General features: G+C 36.5%; 1 protein-coding gene across 1 annotated transcript; it reads right to left on the bottom strand.

The window, feature by feature from the left end:
* Positions 1 to 14,476: 14,476 nt before the first annotated feature.
* On the bottom strand, positions 14,477 to 16,556 carry TCEAL7 (transcription elongation factor A like 7). Its single transcript, XM_019719572.3, has 3 exons — positions 16,428 to 16,556; positions 15,732 to 15,800; positions 14,477 to 15,393 (listed from the first exon to the last, which is right to left on the bottom strand). The coding sequence occupies exon 3, from the start codon at positions 15,383 to 15,385 to the stop codon at positions 15,083 to 15,085; it is 303 nt and encodes a 100-aa protein (XP_019575131.1). The 5' UTR covers positions 15,386 to 15,393; positions 15,732 to 15,800; positions 16,428 to 16,556; the 3' UTR covers positions 14,477 to 15,082.
* Between the last annotated feature and the right edge of the window lie 3,122 nt (positions 16,557 to 19,678).

The raw sequence follows: 19,678 nt of genomic DNA, 5'->3' as shown, positions 1-19,678 counted from the left end.
ATGATGAATTGTGGAACAAACTTTGGACCTGTTTAGATACCCTTGGGACATTCAGGAGGCGAGTTCCACTAGAGAAGTGGATAAGAGTCTGTAGGGCCAGGGAGCAGTTTGGGCTAGAGATGTGGAATTGGGTGTCCTCATCCTTAAGACTAGTGACAACTGCAGAAGTGGATGGGATCAGGCAAGGAGAACATGGAGACTGAGAAAATAGAGGACTTGCAATATTTAACAAAGTGATATAGCTCAGTCTCTGAGTCCAAGGGTTGGAACCTGTCAGTTCTAGTTGGGTCGAAATTTCCACTGTGTCCCTTACTATTCCAAGTAAAAGCAAAAAGATAAGATAGCTCTATAAGATTCACATTGATTATACGAACAGAGAAAGGATGAACCAAAAAGATTAAAATATTATTATGCAAATGGTATCTATAAGAAAGCTGGTATTGCTGTTAAAATATTAAACAAAGTAGAATTCAAGTCAGTGGGCACTTATATAAAGAGGGGCATTTAATAAAGAGAAAAAGATCAACCCACTAGGATGGTATTATAATCCTTTATTTACATGCACTCAAAGACATAAAGCAAAAAAAAAAAAAAAAATCAGACCACAAGGACAAATAGAAGAATCCATAATCATAGTGAGAAAGAACAATATAAGTTTCTTGGTAATTAATAATATTATCAAAATATCAGTAAGGATATAAAAATTTTACCCATGATAGTCCCAGGATAGCTCAGTTGCTGAGTCCAGGCACTGGAACCAAATCCATACTCTGTCTCTTACTAGCTGTGTGACCCTCACTTTTTTTAAAAATCATAAACTTCCTTGTGAATCTAATGAGAACTATAGACTCTCTCATCAGCACATGCATACACCTTGAAGAAATGGGTACATATATGTGCACATAATTTTGAAAACAAGTTTAGTAGGTGTCCACAAGTTTCCTCTATTACTAAGACCTTGGGGTCTAATTTAATTCAACAGGAACATAAAACAGTAGGGTCAAATAGAAAACACATAGTAAGGTGAGAGACATAAACACAAATATGTCAATGATTAGAGTGAATGTAAATGGACTGAATACTTCAAATCAGACTAGATGAAAATAATAAATCATATGCTGCTTAAGAAGACCTGAAATGAAAGAACACAGAAAGACTGAAAGTCAAAGTGTGGAAAAATACATACATGCATGCCATAACCAAAGGAAAGCTGGTGTAGCTATGAAAACAGCCAACAAGGTAGGCATCAGGGCAAGAAATATTACTAGAGATAAACGCATATTTTATAATGATAAAAGATCAATCTAATAGGAAGATACTAAAATTCTAAATCTGTATGCTTCTAGTAACAGTGCTTCAAAATATAAAATACAAAAAAATAAAAATAAAAGGAGAAATAGAGAAATCTAGTCATTGTGGGACACGTAAATATACCTCCTTAAATAACCAATGGAAGATGCAGAAAAAAAATCAGTAGAAATATTGAAGATTTAAGCAACAAGACTAACAAATTTGACTTAATTTACCTATGTAGAGCTATACAACCTACAAATGCAGAATACAAATTCCTTTCAAGGGCAAATGGGACATTTGCTAAAATTGACCTTACACTAGGTCAATTAACCAAGTATCAACAAATTTCAAAGTACTAAAATAATTCAGAATATGTTCTCTGATAACAGATGAATAAAGCTAAGAATTAATAACAGATAGATAACAACAAGAAAATCTCAAAGTGTTTGGAAATTAAGCAATACATTTTTCAATAATTCATAGGTAAAAACAGAAATGACAATATAATTTAGTATTATCTTTAATGAGTATTAATGAAAACAACACATGAAAACCTGTGGCATGCAGCTATCTGTACTTAGTAAGAAATTTCATGCCCTTAAATGCATATATTAGGAAAGAAAAAAGACAGAAATGTCAATGATCTAAGTTTGCTTGTCAATAAATCTTGGCTAAAGAACAAATATCAATCCACAAAGTTCTTAAGGCAAGAAACAATTATGAATAGCAATTAATTAAAGAGAAATGAAACATACAAAAGCAAAAAATTTGATTCTACATAAATACTAATAAAATCGAAACCCTGTTACAAAAGTGATCAAGAAAAAAAAAGAGAAGGCAGTCACTTTCTTCATGCACTTATGTACTGCACTTTGGGACTACATTTTCCTTTAATAAATGCTTGACCTGCTTGGCTTTGTTCACGGGGCTTTGTTCCTACATCCTGGAATGCCTACCCACTCTCTGACAATACACTTAAAAGAGAAAAAAAGAAGAAGAAAGACAAGGATATCTTCTGGAAATTTGATTGTTTGCCTGGCCCAGCTTAAGAGGCACAAGATTCCACATACCCAGAGGTCAATTCCAGACCAAACCACAGTACTACCAGGTTTGACCTACAAGTGACACACCCAGAGGGAATTCTCTACAGGCACAAGAGCCCATAGAGGCCAAACCACATTTAAGTGGTCAACCCTCACGCAGCAGAACACCTTGCGGTGGGCAGAGCCAAGTCTCACAACTAGTCACCCTAGGAGTTAACCCTACCTACACACAAGCGAAAAGCAATTAAAGATCTTCTTGAACAGGACAATATACACAACACAAGAGTAACCTTTGGAGCACACGCAGAGGAGAAGAACAAAGTAGTGAGAGTCAAATATAAATGACACATACTACATAAGATAACCCAGGAAGAGCTAAGAACTCTAGGGGATCTACCTAATATATAGAAGCAAACACAGAGAGTCAGCCAGAATGGGGAAACAAAGAAACATGTCCCAAATAAAAGAACAGAAGAAACCTCCAGAAATGGAACCAAATGAAACAGAGGTAACCAACCTATCAGAGACAGAGTTCAGAACACTGATGATAAGAATGTTTAAGGAGCTTAGAGACGACATAAAGAAGGATGTAAAAATCATAACGAACAACCAGTTAGAACTAAAGAACACAATTACCGAAAAAACTCACTTGAAGGAATTAACAGCAGGTTAGATGAAGCACAGGATCGAATCAGTGACTTAGAAGACAAGTTAGCAGAGATCACCCAAACAGAACAACAGAAAGAAAACAGAATAAAAAACAATGAAGATGGTTTAAGAGACCTCTGGGATAACATCAAGCGCAACAACATGCGCATCACAGGAATACGAGAAGGTGAAGAGAGGAAGCAAGGGATCGAGAACATATTTGAAGTAATAATGTCTGAAAACTTCCCTAACCTGATGAAGGAAACCAACACACAAGCCCAGGAAGTGCAGAGAGTTCCAACCAGGATACACCCAAACAGGTCCTCACCAAGACACATTATAGTTAAAAGTGAAAAGGTTAAAGACAAAGAGAGAATCCAAAACGCAGCAAGAGAAAGACAGAGGGTTACATACAAGGGAACTCTCATAAGACTATCAAATGACTTTTCTGCAGAAACATTGAAGGCCAGGAGGGAGTGGCAGGAGATACTCAAATTGATGGAAAACAAAGGCCTACAACCTAGATTGCTTTATCTAGCAAGGCTATCATTTAAAGTTGATGGAGAGATAAAGAGCTTCCCAGAAAAAGAATAAGCTAAAGGAATTTATTACCACCAAGCCAGCACTGCAAGAAATACTAAAAGGACTACTGTAAATAGAAGAAACATGAAAACAATCTAACTATAAATTTCAAAATGGCAATAACTATGTACCTATCAATAATCACTTTAAATGTAAACGGATTAAGTGCTCCAATCAAGAGACATAGGGTGGCTGAGTGGATAAGAAAGCAAGACCCTTGTATATGCTGTACACAAGAGACTCACCTCAGATCAAAAGACACACACAGGCTGAAAGTGAAGGGTCGGGGTAAGATATTTCATGCAAATGGAAATGAGAAAAAAGCTGGAGTTGCAATACTTATTTCTGACAAAATACACTTTAAAGCGAAGAAAATATTAAAAGACAAAGATGGGCACTATATAATAATAAAGGGATCGATCCGACAAGAGGACATAACCCTAGTAAACATCTATGCACCCAACATAGGAGCACCTAAATATATAAAACAGATATTGACTGTCATAAAGACAGAGATCAACAATAACACTATCATAGTAGGGGAGTTCAACACATCTCTGACAACAAGGGACAGACAGGTCTTCCAGACAGAAAGTCAATATGGAAGCAACAGCCTTAAATGATACATTGGACCACTTGGATTTAATCGATATTTTCAGAGCATTTCACCCCAATGCTGCAGAATACACGTTCTTCTCAAGCGCACATGGAGCATTTTCCAAGATACACCATATGTTAGGCCACAAAACAAGTCTTGATAAATTTAAGAAAATTGAAATCATACCAATTGTCTTCTCTGACCACAGTGCTATGAAATTAGAAATGAACTACAGGAAAAAAACTGGAAGACACACAAATTCATGGAGGCTGAATAACATGTTACTAAATAATGAATGGGTCAAGCAGGAGATCAAGGAAGAAATCAAAAGATATCTCGAGACAAACGAAAATGAAAACACGATGACCCAAAATCTATGGGATGCCACATAAGCAGTCCTAAGAGGGAAGTTCATAGCATTGCAGGCCTACCTAAAGAAACAAGAAACATCACTAATCAACAGTTTATCTTCACGCTTAAGGGATCTGGAAAAAGAACAACAAAATAAGCCCAAAGGGAGTACAAGGAAGGAGATAATAAAGATCAGAGCGGAAATAAATGAAATAGAAACCAGAAAAACAATACAAAAGATCAATGAATCCAAGAGTTGGTTCTTAGAGAAGATAAGCAAAATTGACAAACCTTTAGCCAGACTCATTAAAAAAAAGAGAGGGAGGACCCAAATTAATAAAATCAGAAACGAAAGAGGAGAAGTGACAACAGACACCGCAGAAATACAAAAAACTTTAAGAAATTACTATGAGCAACTATATGCCAACAAATTTGACAATCTGGAAGAAATGGACAATTTTCTAGAGGCGTACAACCTTCCAAGGCTAACTCAAGAAGAAACAGAAAACCTGAATAGACTGATAACCACCAGGGAAATTGAATCAGTTATCAACAATCTCCCAACAAACAAAAGCCCTGGACCAGATGGCTTTACAGGTGAATTTTACAAAACGTTCAAAAAGAATTATCACTTATTCTCCTCAAGCTCTTCCAAAAAATCCAGAAGGAAGACTCCCAAACAATTTTTACGAAGCCACTATCACCCTGATCCCAAAATCAGACAAAGACACCACAAAAAAAGAAAACTACAGGCCGATATCGCTAATGAACATAGATGCAAAAATCCTCAACAAAATATTAGCAAACAGAATTCAGCAATACATTAAAAAGATCATACACCATGATCAAGTGGGATTCATCCCTGGTATGCAAGGGTGGTTCAACATCCGCAAATCAATTAATGTGATACACCACAATAATAAAATGAAAAATAAAAATCACATGATCATATCAATAAACGCAGAAAAAGCATTTGATAAAATCCAGCAGCCGTTTATGATAAAAACCCTTAAGAAAGTGGGAATAGAGGGATCATATCTCAACATAATAAAGGCCATATGTGATAAACCCACAGCTAACATCATACTCAATGGGGGAAAGCTAAAACCATTCCCCTTAAGATCAGGAACAAGGCAAGGTTGCCCACTTTCTCCACTTCTATTCAACATAGTGCTGGAAGTTCTAGCCACAGCAATCAGACAAGAAAAAGAAATAAAAGGCATCCAAATCGGTAAGGAGGAAGTAAAATTGTCATTATATGCAGATGATATGATACTATATATAGAGAACCCTAAAGACTCCACCAAGAAACTGTTAGAGCTGATAGATGAATTTAGTAAAGTAGCAGGACACAAAACTAATATTCAGAAATCAGTTGCATTTGTATATACCAATAATAACACATCAGAAGGAGCAATTAAAAAAGCAATCCCATTTACAATTGCTCCAAAGACTGTAAAACACCTGGGAATAAATTTAACCAAAGAAGTAAAAGATCTGTACTCAGAAAATTATAAGACTCTGAAGAAAGAAATGAAAGAAGATACAAATAGATGGAAACACATACCATGTTCATGGATAGGAAGAATTAATACAGTTAAAATGTCCATACTGCCTAAGGCAATATACATATTCAGCACAATTCCTATCAAACTACCAACGACGTTTTTCATAGAAATAGAACATATAATCCTAACACTACTCCTCAGTTCAGGGGCCAGTTTCAATCTCTGGAAGGGTAGGAGTAGGACTTGAAGCGTGGGGGGAGGGGCACAGGTAAGGAGTTTGTGTCCTTTGTCTGACCTAGAGACCAACTGGCTGCCCCCCTCGGCGGGAGAGATCAGCTGTGGGACGCAGGGAAAGAGCCTACCTCCTGGCTTTTGTGTTCTCTGTTCCGTCCTGGGATCCCCTGTGTCTCTGCAGCTGCAGATGCCGGCTGCGTTTCCACCCCCGCAGATGCGGGCCGCATCCCCACAGCCACAGATGCAAGCTGCATTTCCATAGTTGCAGATGCGAGCCGCATTTCCACAGCCGCAGATGCGTCCCGAGTCCCCACTCCACTCCCTTCCCTCTTTCCCTGCTCGCCCAATTTGCCCACCTTCAAGTAATCCTTGCACAAGTCTCTTAGCTGTTCTGCATGATGACAGAGAGTCCTTTGATGGGCTATCGATGTCCCGTTTGTGGTAAAATCCGGAGGAGAAATCAAAACGTGCGCCCGGCTGCCGCCATTCCTATGACGTCACTCTACCACATCTTCTTTATCCAATCATCTATTTCTTTTTTTTCTATTTTTATCTTTCATTTAATGAGAAGCATCAAGTGCTCACCCAAAGGAGATGCTTCTAGAAAAGTCCATACCCTAAAATGTGTGATGGACTTCCTTTTTTTTCCTTTATTAGTTTCAGGTGTACAAAACAATGTAGTAGTTAGACATTTACACCCTTCACAAAGTGATAACCTAGCTCCTCCAATCTACTACCCTTCTGACATCATATATAGCTGTTACAGTTCCATCGACCCTGTTCCGTATGCTGTACTCCACATCCTGTGGCTATATATATATTAAGTTATAGTTGACATCCAGTATTATTCAGCTTCAGCTTCAGGTATGCAGTACAGTGGTCAGGCATCTATACTGTCCATTAAGTGGTCTCCCTAATAAGGTAAGTGCCCATCTGAGGCCCTACAAAATCTTTGCAACATTGATTATATTCCCCAAACTGTCTTTCATATCCCCGTGGCAATATTGTGATTACCAATTTGTGCTTTTATTTTTTTAAATTAATGTTTATTGGAGTGACAATTGTTAGTAAAGTTACATAGGTTTCAAGTGTACAATTCTGTAATACATCATCTATATATCATGTTGTGTGTTCACTATCCAGGGTCAGTTCTTCCATCACCATATATTTGATCCCTTTTACTCTCATCTGCTACCCCTTTCCCTAATCATCTATTTCTTTATCTATTCTTCTATCAATGGACATTTCAGTTGTTTCCATATCTTGGCTATTGTGAATAGTGCTGCAATAAACATAGGGGTGCATATATTTTTTTGAATTAGTGTTTTGGGTTTCTTTGGATAGATACCCAGGAGCGGAATTGTTGGGTCATAAAGTAGTTCCATTTTCAGTTTTTTGAGGTACTTTCATACTGTTTTCCATAGTGGCTGCACCAATCTGCAATCCCACCAACTACAAGGCTACAGTAATCAAAACAGCATGATATTAGCATAAAAACAGATCAATGGAACAGAATAGAGAGCCCGGAAATAAATCCATGCCTATATGGTCACTTAATCTATGACACTGGAAGCAAGAATTTACATGGGGGGTAAAGACAGTCTATTTAACAAGTGGTGCTGGGAAAACTGGACATATGCATGCAAAAAAATTGACACTGGACTGCCTTCTTATGCCATGCACTAGAATAAATTCAAAATGGATAAAAGACTTAAATGTGAGACCAGAAACCATAAAATTCCTAGAAGAAAATATAGGAAGTAAATTCACAGACATTACCCTTAGCAATATTTTTACTGATGTATCCCCTCTGTCAAGGGAAGCAAAAGAAAAAATAAACATGTGGGACTACATCAAACTAAAAAGTTTTTTCACAGCAAAGGAAACCATCAATAAAACAAAAAGGCATCCTACCAAGTGCTGTATCATTTTACATCCCCACCAGCAATCTACAGGGTTAAAATTTCCCAAGGCCTCACCAACATGTTGTTTTTAGTTTTATGGATTAGAAGCATCCTAGTGGATGTGAAGTGGTAGGTATCTCATTGTGGTTTTGATTTGCATTTCCCTAATGACTGATGATGTTGAACATATTTTTATATTACTATTGGCCAATTATATATATATATATATTTGGAGAAAAGTCTACTAATGTTCTTTGCCAATTTTTTAATTGGGTTGTTTGTCTTTTTGTTGTAGAGTTGTAGGAGTACTTTATATATTCTGAATAGTAGACCCTAATCAGATATATGATTTATAAATATTTCTCCCATTCTGTAGGTTGTCTTTTCACTTTCTTGATAGTGTTCTTTGATGCACAGAAGTTTTTAATTTTGATGAAGTCCAATTTATTTGTTTTATTTTATTTTTGCTCATGTTTTTGGTGTTATTTTTAAGAATCCATTGCTTAATACAAGGTCGTGAAGATTTACTCCTGTTTTCTTCCAAAAATTTTATGGTTTTAGTTCCTATATTTAGGTCTTTAATTCATTTTGAGTTTAGTTTTTAATATAATGTGAGATAGGGGTCTAACCTCATCCTCGCACATGTGGATATCCAGTTTTTCTATCTCATTTGTTGAAGAGCTTATTCTTTCTCCCATTGAATGGACTCGTTACCCTTGTCAAAAATCAATTGACCATAGATGTATGAGTTTATTTCTGGACTCTCAGTTCTGTTCCATTTATCTATATGTTCATCTTTATGACAATACCACACTGCTTTGATTACTATACATTTGTAGGGTTTTGATATAAGGAAGTGTGAGTCTTCCTACTTTTTTTCCAAGGTTTTTTTTTGGCTGTTTGAGATGTCTTGCTATTTCATTTGAATGTTACTATTAGCTTTTCCATTTTGGGAAAATAGACTGTTCTTATTTTGATAGGAATTGCAATGAATCTGTAGATTGCTTTGGGAATTATTTTCATAGCAATATTTAGTCTTCTAACCCATGACCACGGGTATATTTCCATTTATTGGGGTCTTATTTAATTACTTTCAGCAGTTTTGTGATTTTCTGTGTACACGTCCTCAGTTGTCTTGTTTAAATTTATTCCTAAGTATTCTACTATTTTTTATGCTTTTGTACATAGAATTATTTTCTTAATTTCATTTTTGGATTGCTCATTGCTAGTGTATAGAAATACAACTGATTTTGGACGGCTGATTTTATATCCTGCAATTTTGCCCAATTCATTTATTAGTTCTAGTCACCTTCTTGCATATTCTTTGGAATTTTCTATATATTTGATCATGCCACCTGCAAATAAAGATAATTTTGTTTCTTCCTTTCCAATTTGGACTTGATTAATTTCTTTTTCTTGCTTAATTTGTCTGGCCTGAAATTCCAGTACAATATTGATGAAAGAAGGCAACCTTGTCTTGTTTTCGATCTTACACAGACAACTTTCAATCTTTCATTATTGAGTATTATTTAGTATTGAGTATTTCATAAATGCCTTTTATCATGTTGAGACTACCCTCTTATATTCCTAGTTTTTTGAGTGTTTCTATCATGAAAGGGTGTTGGAGTTTGTCAAATGCTTCTTCTGCAACAATTGAGATGATAATGTATTTTTTCTTTTCTTATATTAATGTAATGTATGTTACATTAATTGATTTTCATATGTTAAACCACCCTTTCATTTTGTGGGTAAACCCCAATTAATCATGACATAAAATCCCTTTAATGGTCTGCTAGCTTAGTTTGCTAGTATTTTGTTGAGGATTTTTACATCAATATTCATCAGGATTTTGGAGGTGATGAATATGTTTATGGCATACATTGTGGTAAATAAACAAACCAGTAAAAATATGTACATGCCGTATGACCCAGCACTTCCACTACTTTCTATTACCATAGAGATATATGTACAAATGTGCTCTGGAAAGCATAGATGAATGTTATTGTGGCATTGTTTGTAAAAGCCAAAATATTGGAAATAGCCTAAGTCAAGAAAAGGGAAAGTTTAAACAAACTGTGGTCTTTCTACACCAAGAAAACTATACTATTGTTAAAAAGAATGAGATTCTTATATTGAAGCATCTCCAGGAATATTAAGAAAAAACAATAGGACAGTAGATGTAATATTATAATATTTAGTTAAAATACAAAACAGAAATACAAATTTCTTAGATGGATATACATCAAACTGGTAAGAATTTAATTGTGGGGAAGGGATTGAAATTGGAGGTGTAGTTAAAGTAGTATATTAAGATGAACTAGTCTATATCAGTGGCTTTAAAACAATTTATTATTCCTTCAAGTCATAGTTCAGAGAGAGTTATTGGCTCTCTTGCATGGCTCCACTCCATTGATTATTTGCGTTTCTAGCCTACATTCATCTCACAGTCATGTGTTCAAGATGGCACATATAGTTTAGAAGTATCTTATATTACATTTGATGGCCCCAACATATGAGCAAGGGAGGCTGGGAAATGTAAGAGAACACATACTTTTTGATCAAGCAATCTTATTTTCCAGAATCTATTCCACAGAAATAAAAGCACCAGTAATTTAATATTGCAGGCAGCATTGCTTTTAGTGGGCAAAACATAGAAATAATTTGAATGTTAATTAACAGGGGAATGATTTTAATAATATAAATTACATTCAAACTATAGAAAGTAAATTCATTTGTATTTGTATTTACTGACCTCTGAAAGTCCTATAAGACTTCCAAGCTGAAATAAAGACACACATAAGTAACTCAAAATCACATGAAGAAATATACAGCAACAGTAATGGTAGCTACACAGGTAAATATAAAAGCAAGTAGTTTTGCATATTTGGTTTATTAAAAACTCCTCTTTTTTCTTATATGACCTAAAAACCAAATGCATAAAACAATAATTGTAAAGCTGTGTAATATTCACAATCACCATAGACCCTGTTTCAGCTGAGCTATGTAGGAGTCTCCTCATAATCAAAGGGCCTAACGGTTTATAATTCATAAATAAGAGCACCTAAAAGTCATAATGTAATATTATAATGTTTAGTTAAAATGCAAAACAGAAACATATAAATTTCTAGATGGATATCCATCAAACTGATAAGTGCTTAATTATGGGGAGGAGAGTGAAATTGGAGGTGTGGTTAAAGCAGTATATTAAGATGAGCTGGGTAATTCATTTTCTGTGACAATGTTATTTGTGACAATAACAACATAAAGACATATAATGTCTTTATTTAATATTCCTTCAATATAATAATCTCATTCTTTTTAACTACTGTGTAGTTTTTTTGGTATAGATAGACCACAGTTTAGTTATATTTAATATTTATATTTAATACTTTATTTAATATTCCTTCAATATAATAATCTCATTCTTTTTAACTACTGTGTAATTTTTTTGGTATAGATAGACCACAGTCTATTTAATCTTTCCCTTTTGATGACTTTGGCTATTTTCAATGTTTTGGCCTATAAACAATGTCAAAATAGACATCCATTTTTGCTTTCCTGTGTACATGTGTACATATATCTCTATGGTAATACAAAACAGTGTAAGTGCTGGGTCATATGGTATGTACATATTTTTACTGATTTGTTTATCTTTTTGTTTTTCTTTTATAAAAGCTATTGGAGTATTAGAGATATTTTCACATTATTTGTCATAGTACTGTAAATGTTTTCTCCCAGGCTCTTTCTTATCTTTGGACCTTTTATGTTTTCCTTGATAACTTCTGGATTTTCTTTCATGCTTATGAAGATAATCACATCACAAGATTATACATTTTTTTGTACTTAATTTTCATTGCAATATTTTATTCTTGTATTTCACATTTCATCTTTAATCCACCTGGGATGTATTTTTGTGTATGTGGTATGTAGGACTCTATGTTTATTTTCTTTGGATTGGATAGTCCATGTACTTGATTCTTACGTTAAAAATATCATTACAAATATGTTAAATCCTTAAATAAAAATACTCATTGCTAAACATTTGCTCACCACTATTATTATTGCCTTAGGATAAATTCCAAGCAGTAGAATTGTTGGGTCATAGAGTATGTATGATATACAACTTTTGGTATTTATTGTGAATAGAAGCAAAAAAATGGATGTAACAATTTACTCTCTCTTTAAGTAGAAGAATGCCTATATACTCAATAAAATTGAGTACTGTAAGTAAACATTTGATAAGTGAATAAGAACTTGTTTTTATTTTATTTATTTTTCACCTCATATTAAGAATGAATAATGTTTATTCTCTACAGATTTACTTAGTGCTTACCCTGAATTTTCAGGCTATGATAACCACCATTTTAACTTTCAGGCTCTTAATTATGAATTATAAACCATTAGACTCTTTGATTATAAGGAGATTCCTTATATACTGCTCAGCTGAAACGGGGTCTAAGGTTAGGGTTTATGAAGCAATAATGGAGACCATGATTTCATGAGAACCCAAAAATAGAGATTCCAAGGCCAAAGACACAAAGATTCTGACTCAGTGTGTTTGTAAGCATATGTGTATGTACGGGGAGCTATGTGTTAGAATTTTGCATTTTCAATAAGCACTCCAGATAATTATAATGTAAAGAGCTCTCATTTTGAGAGACATCTGTTATACATTGTTACAGTAATTTGATAGACTGTACTTGGGGAATAATCCCTTTCTTGTTAGGTTCCTTTTGAAAATGTAAGTTACAGTTTCTGGAGAAATAGATGCTTTTTCACAATCAGAAGTAAAACTGGGCCAAGAACACTAGAATTCTAATTAACATTTATGAAGTACCCACTATATGTAAATCACAGCACTGATCAATAAAAGTATAATGAAATATATGACATAGTCTTCACTTTGAGATACAAAGTGCAAAAAGTACAGTTAGGAAAAAACACTGAAGTGTATATCTATCTATCTATCTATCTATCTATCTATCTATCTATCCATACATATACTTTGTAAGACTAAAAAAATATATATCACATATATACACTAAATATATAATACATACAGAGGGTGCCAAAAAGTGTATACACATTTTAAGAAAGGAAAAAAACTATTAAAATTGTAATATTCAATATATAGCAATAACAAAAGGTGAACACAAGTCACATTTGACTTCTATAATTACAAGAGGTGCTCAAAGTGGTTACCATCTCTGTCCAGATACTTCTGATTATGGTGAACTACTGCTTGAGCAACGCTGACCAGTGTCCACTTGTACACATGTTTTTGGCACCCCTGGTATATGTATATATATGCACTAAAAGTATATATATTTCTATATATAATATGAAATCTATCTATCTATCATCTATCTATCTATCTATCTATCTATCTATCTATCTATCTATCTATCTATCTATCTATCATCTCTCTCTAGCTATCTATCTAATCAGTCTTACAAAGAATTTTTACATATGCTTCAACAAGGGAAGAAATGGAAAGAAACAGATTGTTCCTTTGGATCTATTTCTTGAATCACTTTTTTTTAAAATTACATAAATTTATACATGACCCTGAGAATCTGCTGAACCCGTACGGCAGGCCCATCAGGAGCCTTCAGGAAGAAATCATGTCACAAGAGAAGCAAGACACAACCTTAGTCCTTAGATTTAGGGCAGCAGCTCTCACTACAGCATGATACCTTTCACTCAAACTTCTATCCCAGTCCAGCTCCCAAAACGGACTCATCGTATCTGACTCCTATGGAGAGAGGAGGGGTCCTGGGATTAAAAACAGAAGAGACTGTTTTGCTAAGAACTCTGCAAGACATCACGGCCCAAGCAATCCTGGAACAGTCCCTACCTGAGTTAAGTGTCACTATAAAGCAGAGAGAAGCTTCAGAAAACAGAGTGGGGGTTCAACCCACTGGGGACTCTAGGTAACTCCATGGGGTTTTGGCACTTGAGGACTCCAGTGCCCCAGAAGATGTGGGGCTAGCAGAGAGCAAAGGACCCGGGGGAAGAGACAGCAGTGCCTAGAGGCGTGACAGGACCCAAGGGAGGAGACTGAGGTGGAGCTCACCAGCAGAGGACTGGCATGGAAGCCCCCACCTCCCTGCCTGTTGAACTTGTTCCTGAGCACAGGTTGAGTCATGTCAGGGCCCTCCCTCAAATAACTGATGTTCCGTAGTGGGTTGGGATTCTGTATGCATAGGTGGGGACAAGAGCCCACCAAGCACAGGTCAGTCACCTTTCTTCCCCACAGCAGCCCAGTGAGGCAAATGTTTTCCCCATAAAAAGATCAAGTCTTAAGCAAGTGCATCTGTAATCATTGCCAGTTTTATTCCTCTGGCTAAGAGATCCAGAGGTTGTTTAAAGTTTACATTTCATTTTTTATAGTTCGAAGAGTTTATTAAGTGTTTCACTGTCCTTCAAAGGTGAACGACAAGTTCTTTTATTATGTCTGTTTATTTTAGTTTTTTTGTGACACAAGTAATAAACACACACGCACACACTTATTCACTTTCTTTGGAAAATGAGAAGATGCAGATAAGCAAAAAAAAGAAACAAAGTACAGATCCCAGAGAGTCACTGTTCACTTTTTGGTGAATAATAATTCAAACTTTTTTTGCATTATATCACATGTAAATGTACATTATATATGTATATATAATGTTTTGCAACGTGTTTTCACTTTACAATATACAATGAGCATCTTCCCATGCAAATGAATGAGACATCCTGTTAAATGAATGAGATTGGGTCAAAAGAAGAGATGTTGGTACCAAGAGTCATACGTAAATTGAAGGAACATTGCAGGATTGGAGTAAAATGTTAGCAAATATTTAGCAAGAAAATGCAGACAAAAAGAACCCACTGGTGGCTATGTTAATAACAGAAAATAGCTGAATTCAGAGGAGTGCCGCATTAAATGGGATAAGGCCGGTCCCGGGAATGTCTGTTGTTAGAATGCAGAGCCCTAAACTTCTTTCTCAGACCCCTTATCTCTTCCAAACACCTTTCCATCTCATCGCCCTCTCTTGTCATTTCTTCATTATTAAAATGCCTATAATCTATGTCCTCTTTAAATTCCTCGAGAGACTGAAGCAGCCTTTGTCTAAAATTCCCTTCTGTTTGCTGGCGTTCAAATTCTCCATAGGGGCGTTCTTCCTCTCTCTTTGGCACGCTACACTTGGGCTTTTCTTCGTTTTCTTTGCAGGGCTTTTGCATGATGTTTCCTGCTTAAGGCCAGGGAGAAAATGTAGAATAAGATTGTTTCGTTTCTTTTGATTCAGGATTGTCAGTTTCTCTTTGAAACAAGATGCTGGCTTAATCTCCATCTCTGCCACACAGGTCCAGCCCTCAGAAGTTTGAGATGCCGCCCCTTCCTACTACCCCACCTCTGTCTCCTTTCCCTTCCCTCAACAACCCACCATTTCTCCTACAGACAAGGCTAATGGTGTCTCCGATGGGCAGGAGGAGGGCAGCAGAGTTGTGAGGCTGCAAATTTTACTCAGCTCTCGCGTTTCCCAACTCCCACCCTGAGACCCTGTCTAAGTGCTTCGCTCACACTGACCTGTGATAATTTGGGATAGTTTCCTCCTCTTTTTCTTGCCTCCAGATGTCTGAACACAGACCCTCGGACCTGCAGACAGAAAGGAAAGGCGAGGGGAGGAGAGAGTTCTCTGGGGATCCACCAGTCTCAGACTTAAGACGCACATTATCTTGAATCCGGGATCCTCATAACCATCGTTTCTCAAAATTTCCTACCTCCTGGTTACCTTCCTTTTCATATCCCTTCCTCCTGGATCTCGGTCTCCACCCCACCTCCCACCCCTCACCCTCAGGCCTAGTGGTTGCAAGGCCCACAGTTTCCTCCCTCCCCACCCGCTGCATCTCTGTCAGGCGAGCATTGAATAAGATGAATTATTTTCAATTTCTCTCTAAATTTTTCTGTTTGCACCCCAGGATTCCAGCCGTTCCCACACACCAGCCCACACCTCATTTCCTCCAACGGAACTGGAGAGAGAAGGATAAGTAAGGATAAAGGGAAAGCTTGCCAATCTGAGAGAAACTGATTATTTCTAAACTATCATTGAATCTCTGGGTGTCTTTCACAGACTTCCACCTACTCCCGCCTGCCGCCCCCACCCCCGACCCCGCCCCCTTTAAAAAAATACAATTGTCTCTGATAAGTCTGCAGGGATTTGGGGAAAGCCACAAGATCTAACCATTACCACCCCAGGGGGCTCAGCTGGTCCCTCACACCAACCTGCTGGGATTTAAGGAATTTATGTCCTCCTTCTCCTGGCCACAAGCACGATTGCCTGCAGGGCAGTAAGGAGCTGGTACCCAGAGGAGAAAGAAGCCCGGGAATATAAGGACTTCACGTCATCTCTTGGTCACGTGAGGATTATGTCATTCTCCAACTCTGGTCCCCACTTTCCCCTCCCACCAGCTGTGCTGCAGAAGTGGAAAGGGTTACTAACCTCACACCCTCGACCACACCAGGCCCTGTCACTCATTTTTGTCATTGCTAATTCCAGAGGTCAAAAGTGGCCCCTTCTCCCTGTCAATGAAATTTGCCTTTGTCTAATAACCAGAGAAGGGCTGCATCTTCCCATAGTCATGTTAACCATTGTTACTTTTTTTACTGGCTGTATTCGCAGAGAGGATTACTCATCCTCTTCTAAACCACAAGAACAAAAAGGTAGCAGTCTTCCCTCTCCCCACCCTCCCATCCCAACCCTAGTCACTAATAGCCACCATTTCCTTTGCAATTCAATTCTTAAAACCAAATTGGAAGGGTTTGGTAAATCAAAAAGGGTAATAATTGGGATTTTGTTTTTTAATTTTGTTCTGATAATTTCCCATCCTTTTCCATTTTCCATAAACTTATTATATTCTTTTAATAATCAGAAATACAATAACAATATGTACATTTAGAAAAAAAAGATTCAAAATAGGAAGATAAAAGGCCCAGCCACCTGTTTCTGCTGCTGAGTCATAAGATAAATATAGAGCCTCCAGACAGACACTTTTTTTGGAAATTTAAAATGTACAGGGCAGCTGGACAGGCTACCCTTTTGAGACCCTCCTGGGCATGTGAAACCCTTTCAGTAGGTGAGCTATCCAAGCCATAATTCCACAGCACCTTGCCCTTAGATTTTCAGATCTCAAAAGTCAGTCATAAAATTTTATTAGTTTGTCCTCAGTATCATGCCATCTCCCTCCCAGTTAGTACCATGCCTTTTTATTTCCTTCACTACTGTGTTCGAAAGATCCTAATTTTCCTCAGCACTCTTATTTAGAATCAAATAGTTTTTCATCTTTATCCTATTTATATTTCCTTAGACTTTATTCCACCACAGTGGGGAATGAGAAGCCCTAACAGAAACTGGCCGCATTTAGTCACTTACCACACTAAACTTTTTGTTGCTGAGGATTTTGATACTAATCTAAGTGGATTTGTTGTTGTTGATTTGTTAGCTTGAAATAGATGTAACAGAAAGAGGGATGTGTTCTTAAAACTTGTTTTTAGGAAGATTGTGGCTGATTATGACTGCAAAGTTGCCACTAACCAGTTTGATGTAAATGGTTCTAGAAAATACTTAAGAAAGACAAGAGGTCTTAAAAAGACTGAAGCATTGTTGTCACAGTTATTAATGAATAGTTTAGTTCTAATAGAGGCAAAAGATTTGTTGGCAGGGTGGGGAATTCCTGAATGCTCTATGAATAGCTTTTCATGCAGATGGCTAGACTTATGGTTTTCAAATGACTGGAAGGATCCAGAGGTTCTGAAGATTTTGGCATTATAGTGAGAAATATGGCTTTGAACAGATCTGAGTTTGAATTAATTGCATTTACTTACCTGTGCCTCATCTATAAAATGTGGCTAATAGTTCTAAGTATTTTATAGAACTGTCAGGATATAATTTATATAAAGCATTCAGTACATGACTCCAATAAATGCATTTCCCACTCTGGCTCCATAGCCATAAACAACATTTTTTTTAAATTTAAATTTATTGGGGTGACAATTGTTAGTAAAATTACATAGATTTCAGGTGTACAATTCTGTATTACATCATCTATAAATCCCATTGTGTGTTCATCACCCAGAGTCAGTTCTCCTTCCATCACCATATATTTGATCCCCCTTACCCTCATCTCCCACCCCCACCCCCCTTAAACTCCGGTAACCACTAAACTATTGTCTGTGTCTATGAGTTTCTGTTTCTCATTTGTTTGTCTTGTTTTTTTTTTTTCTTTTTGGTTTATATACCACATATCAGTGAAATCATATGGTTCTCTGCTTTTTCTGTCTGACTTATTTCGCTTAACATCATACTCTCAAGATCCATCCATGTTGTCACAAGTGTTGCTATATCATCTTTCCTTACCGCCGAATAGTATTCCATTGTGTATATATACCACAACTTCTTTATCCATTCATCTAGCAAAGGACATTTTGGTTATTTCCATGACTAGGCCACCGTAAACAAAGCTGCAATGAGTATTGGAGCGCACGTGTATTTATGTATAAATGTTTTCAGATTTTTTGGGTAGATACCCAGGAGAGGGATTGCTGGGTCATATGGTAACTCTATTCGTAATTTTTTGAGGAAGCTCCACAATGTTTTCCATAACGGCTGCACCAGTCTACATTCCCACCAACAGTGTATGAGGGTTCCTTTTGCTCCACAGCCTCACCAACACTTGTTACTATTTGTCTTGTTGATGATAGCCATTCTGACTGGGTTGAGGTGATATCTCATTGTGGTTTTTATTTGATTTCTCTGATGATTAGTGATGTTGAGCATTTTTTCATATGTCTATTTGCCATTTGTATGTCCTCTTTGGAGAAATGTCTCTTCAGGTCATCTGCCCATTTTCCAATTGGGTTGTTTGTTTTCTTGTTGTTGAGTTGCATGAGTTCCTTGTATCTTTTGGATATTAGCCCCTTATCGGAGGCACTGTTTGCAAAACTCTTCTGCCATTCAGTTGGTTGCCTCTTTATTTTGTTGATGGTTTCTTTTGCTGTGCAGAAGCTTTTAAGTTTGATATAGTCCCATTCGTTTATTTCAGCTTTTACTTCCATTGCCTTTGGAGTCAAATTCATAAAATGCTCTTTGAACACAAGGTCCATAAGTTTAGTACCTATATTTTCTTCTTTTTTTTTTTAAAATTTTATTTTATTAAGTTTATTGGGGTGACAATTGTTAGTAAAATTACATAGATTTCAGGTGTACAATTCTGTAGGACATCATCTATAAATACCATTGTGTGTTCATCACCCAGAGTTAGTTCTCCTTCCATCACCATATATTCGATCCCCCTTACCCTCATCTCCCACCCCCCACCCCCCACCCCCCCTTACCCTCTGGCAACCACTAAACTATTGTCTGTGTCTATGAGTTTCTGTTTCTCATTTGTTTGTCTTGTTCTTTTGTTGTTTTTGGTTTATATACCACATATCAGTGAAATCACATGATTCTCTGCTTTTTCTGTCTGACTTATTTC

Source organism: Rhinolophus sinicus, chromosome 18 (genome assembly GCF_057876585.1).
Source record: "Rhinolophus sinicus isolate RSI-liver-muscle chromosome 18, RSI-T2T, whole genome shotgun sequence".
Lineage (NCBI taxonomy): Eukaryota > Metazoa > Chordata > Mammalia > Chiroptera > Rhinolophidae > Rhinolophus > Rhinolophus sinicus.
Note: the sequence above shows the minus strand (reverse complement) of the source record. Positions and strands in the feature narration are given on the sequence as shown.

Bases quoted from the DNA above. Each gene is read 5' to 3' on its own strand.
- TCEAL7 (XM_019719572.3), bottom strand. From the start codon at position 15,385: ATGCAAAAGCCCTGCAAAGAAAACGAAGAAAAGCCCAAGTGTAGCGTG.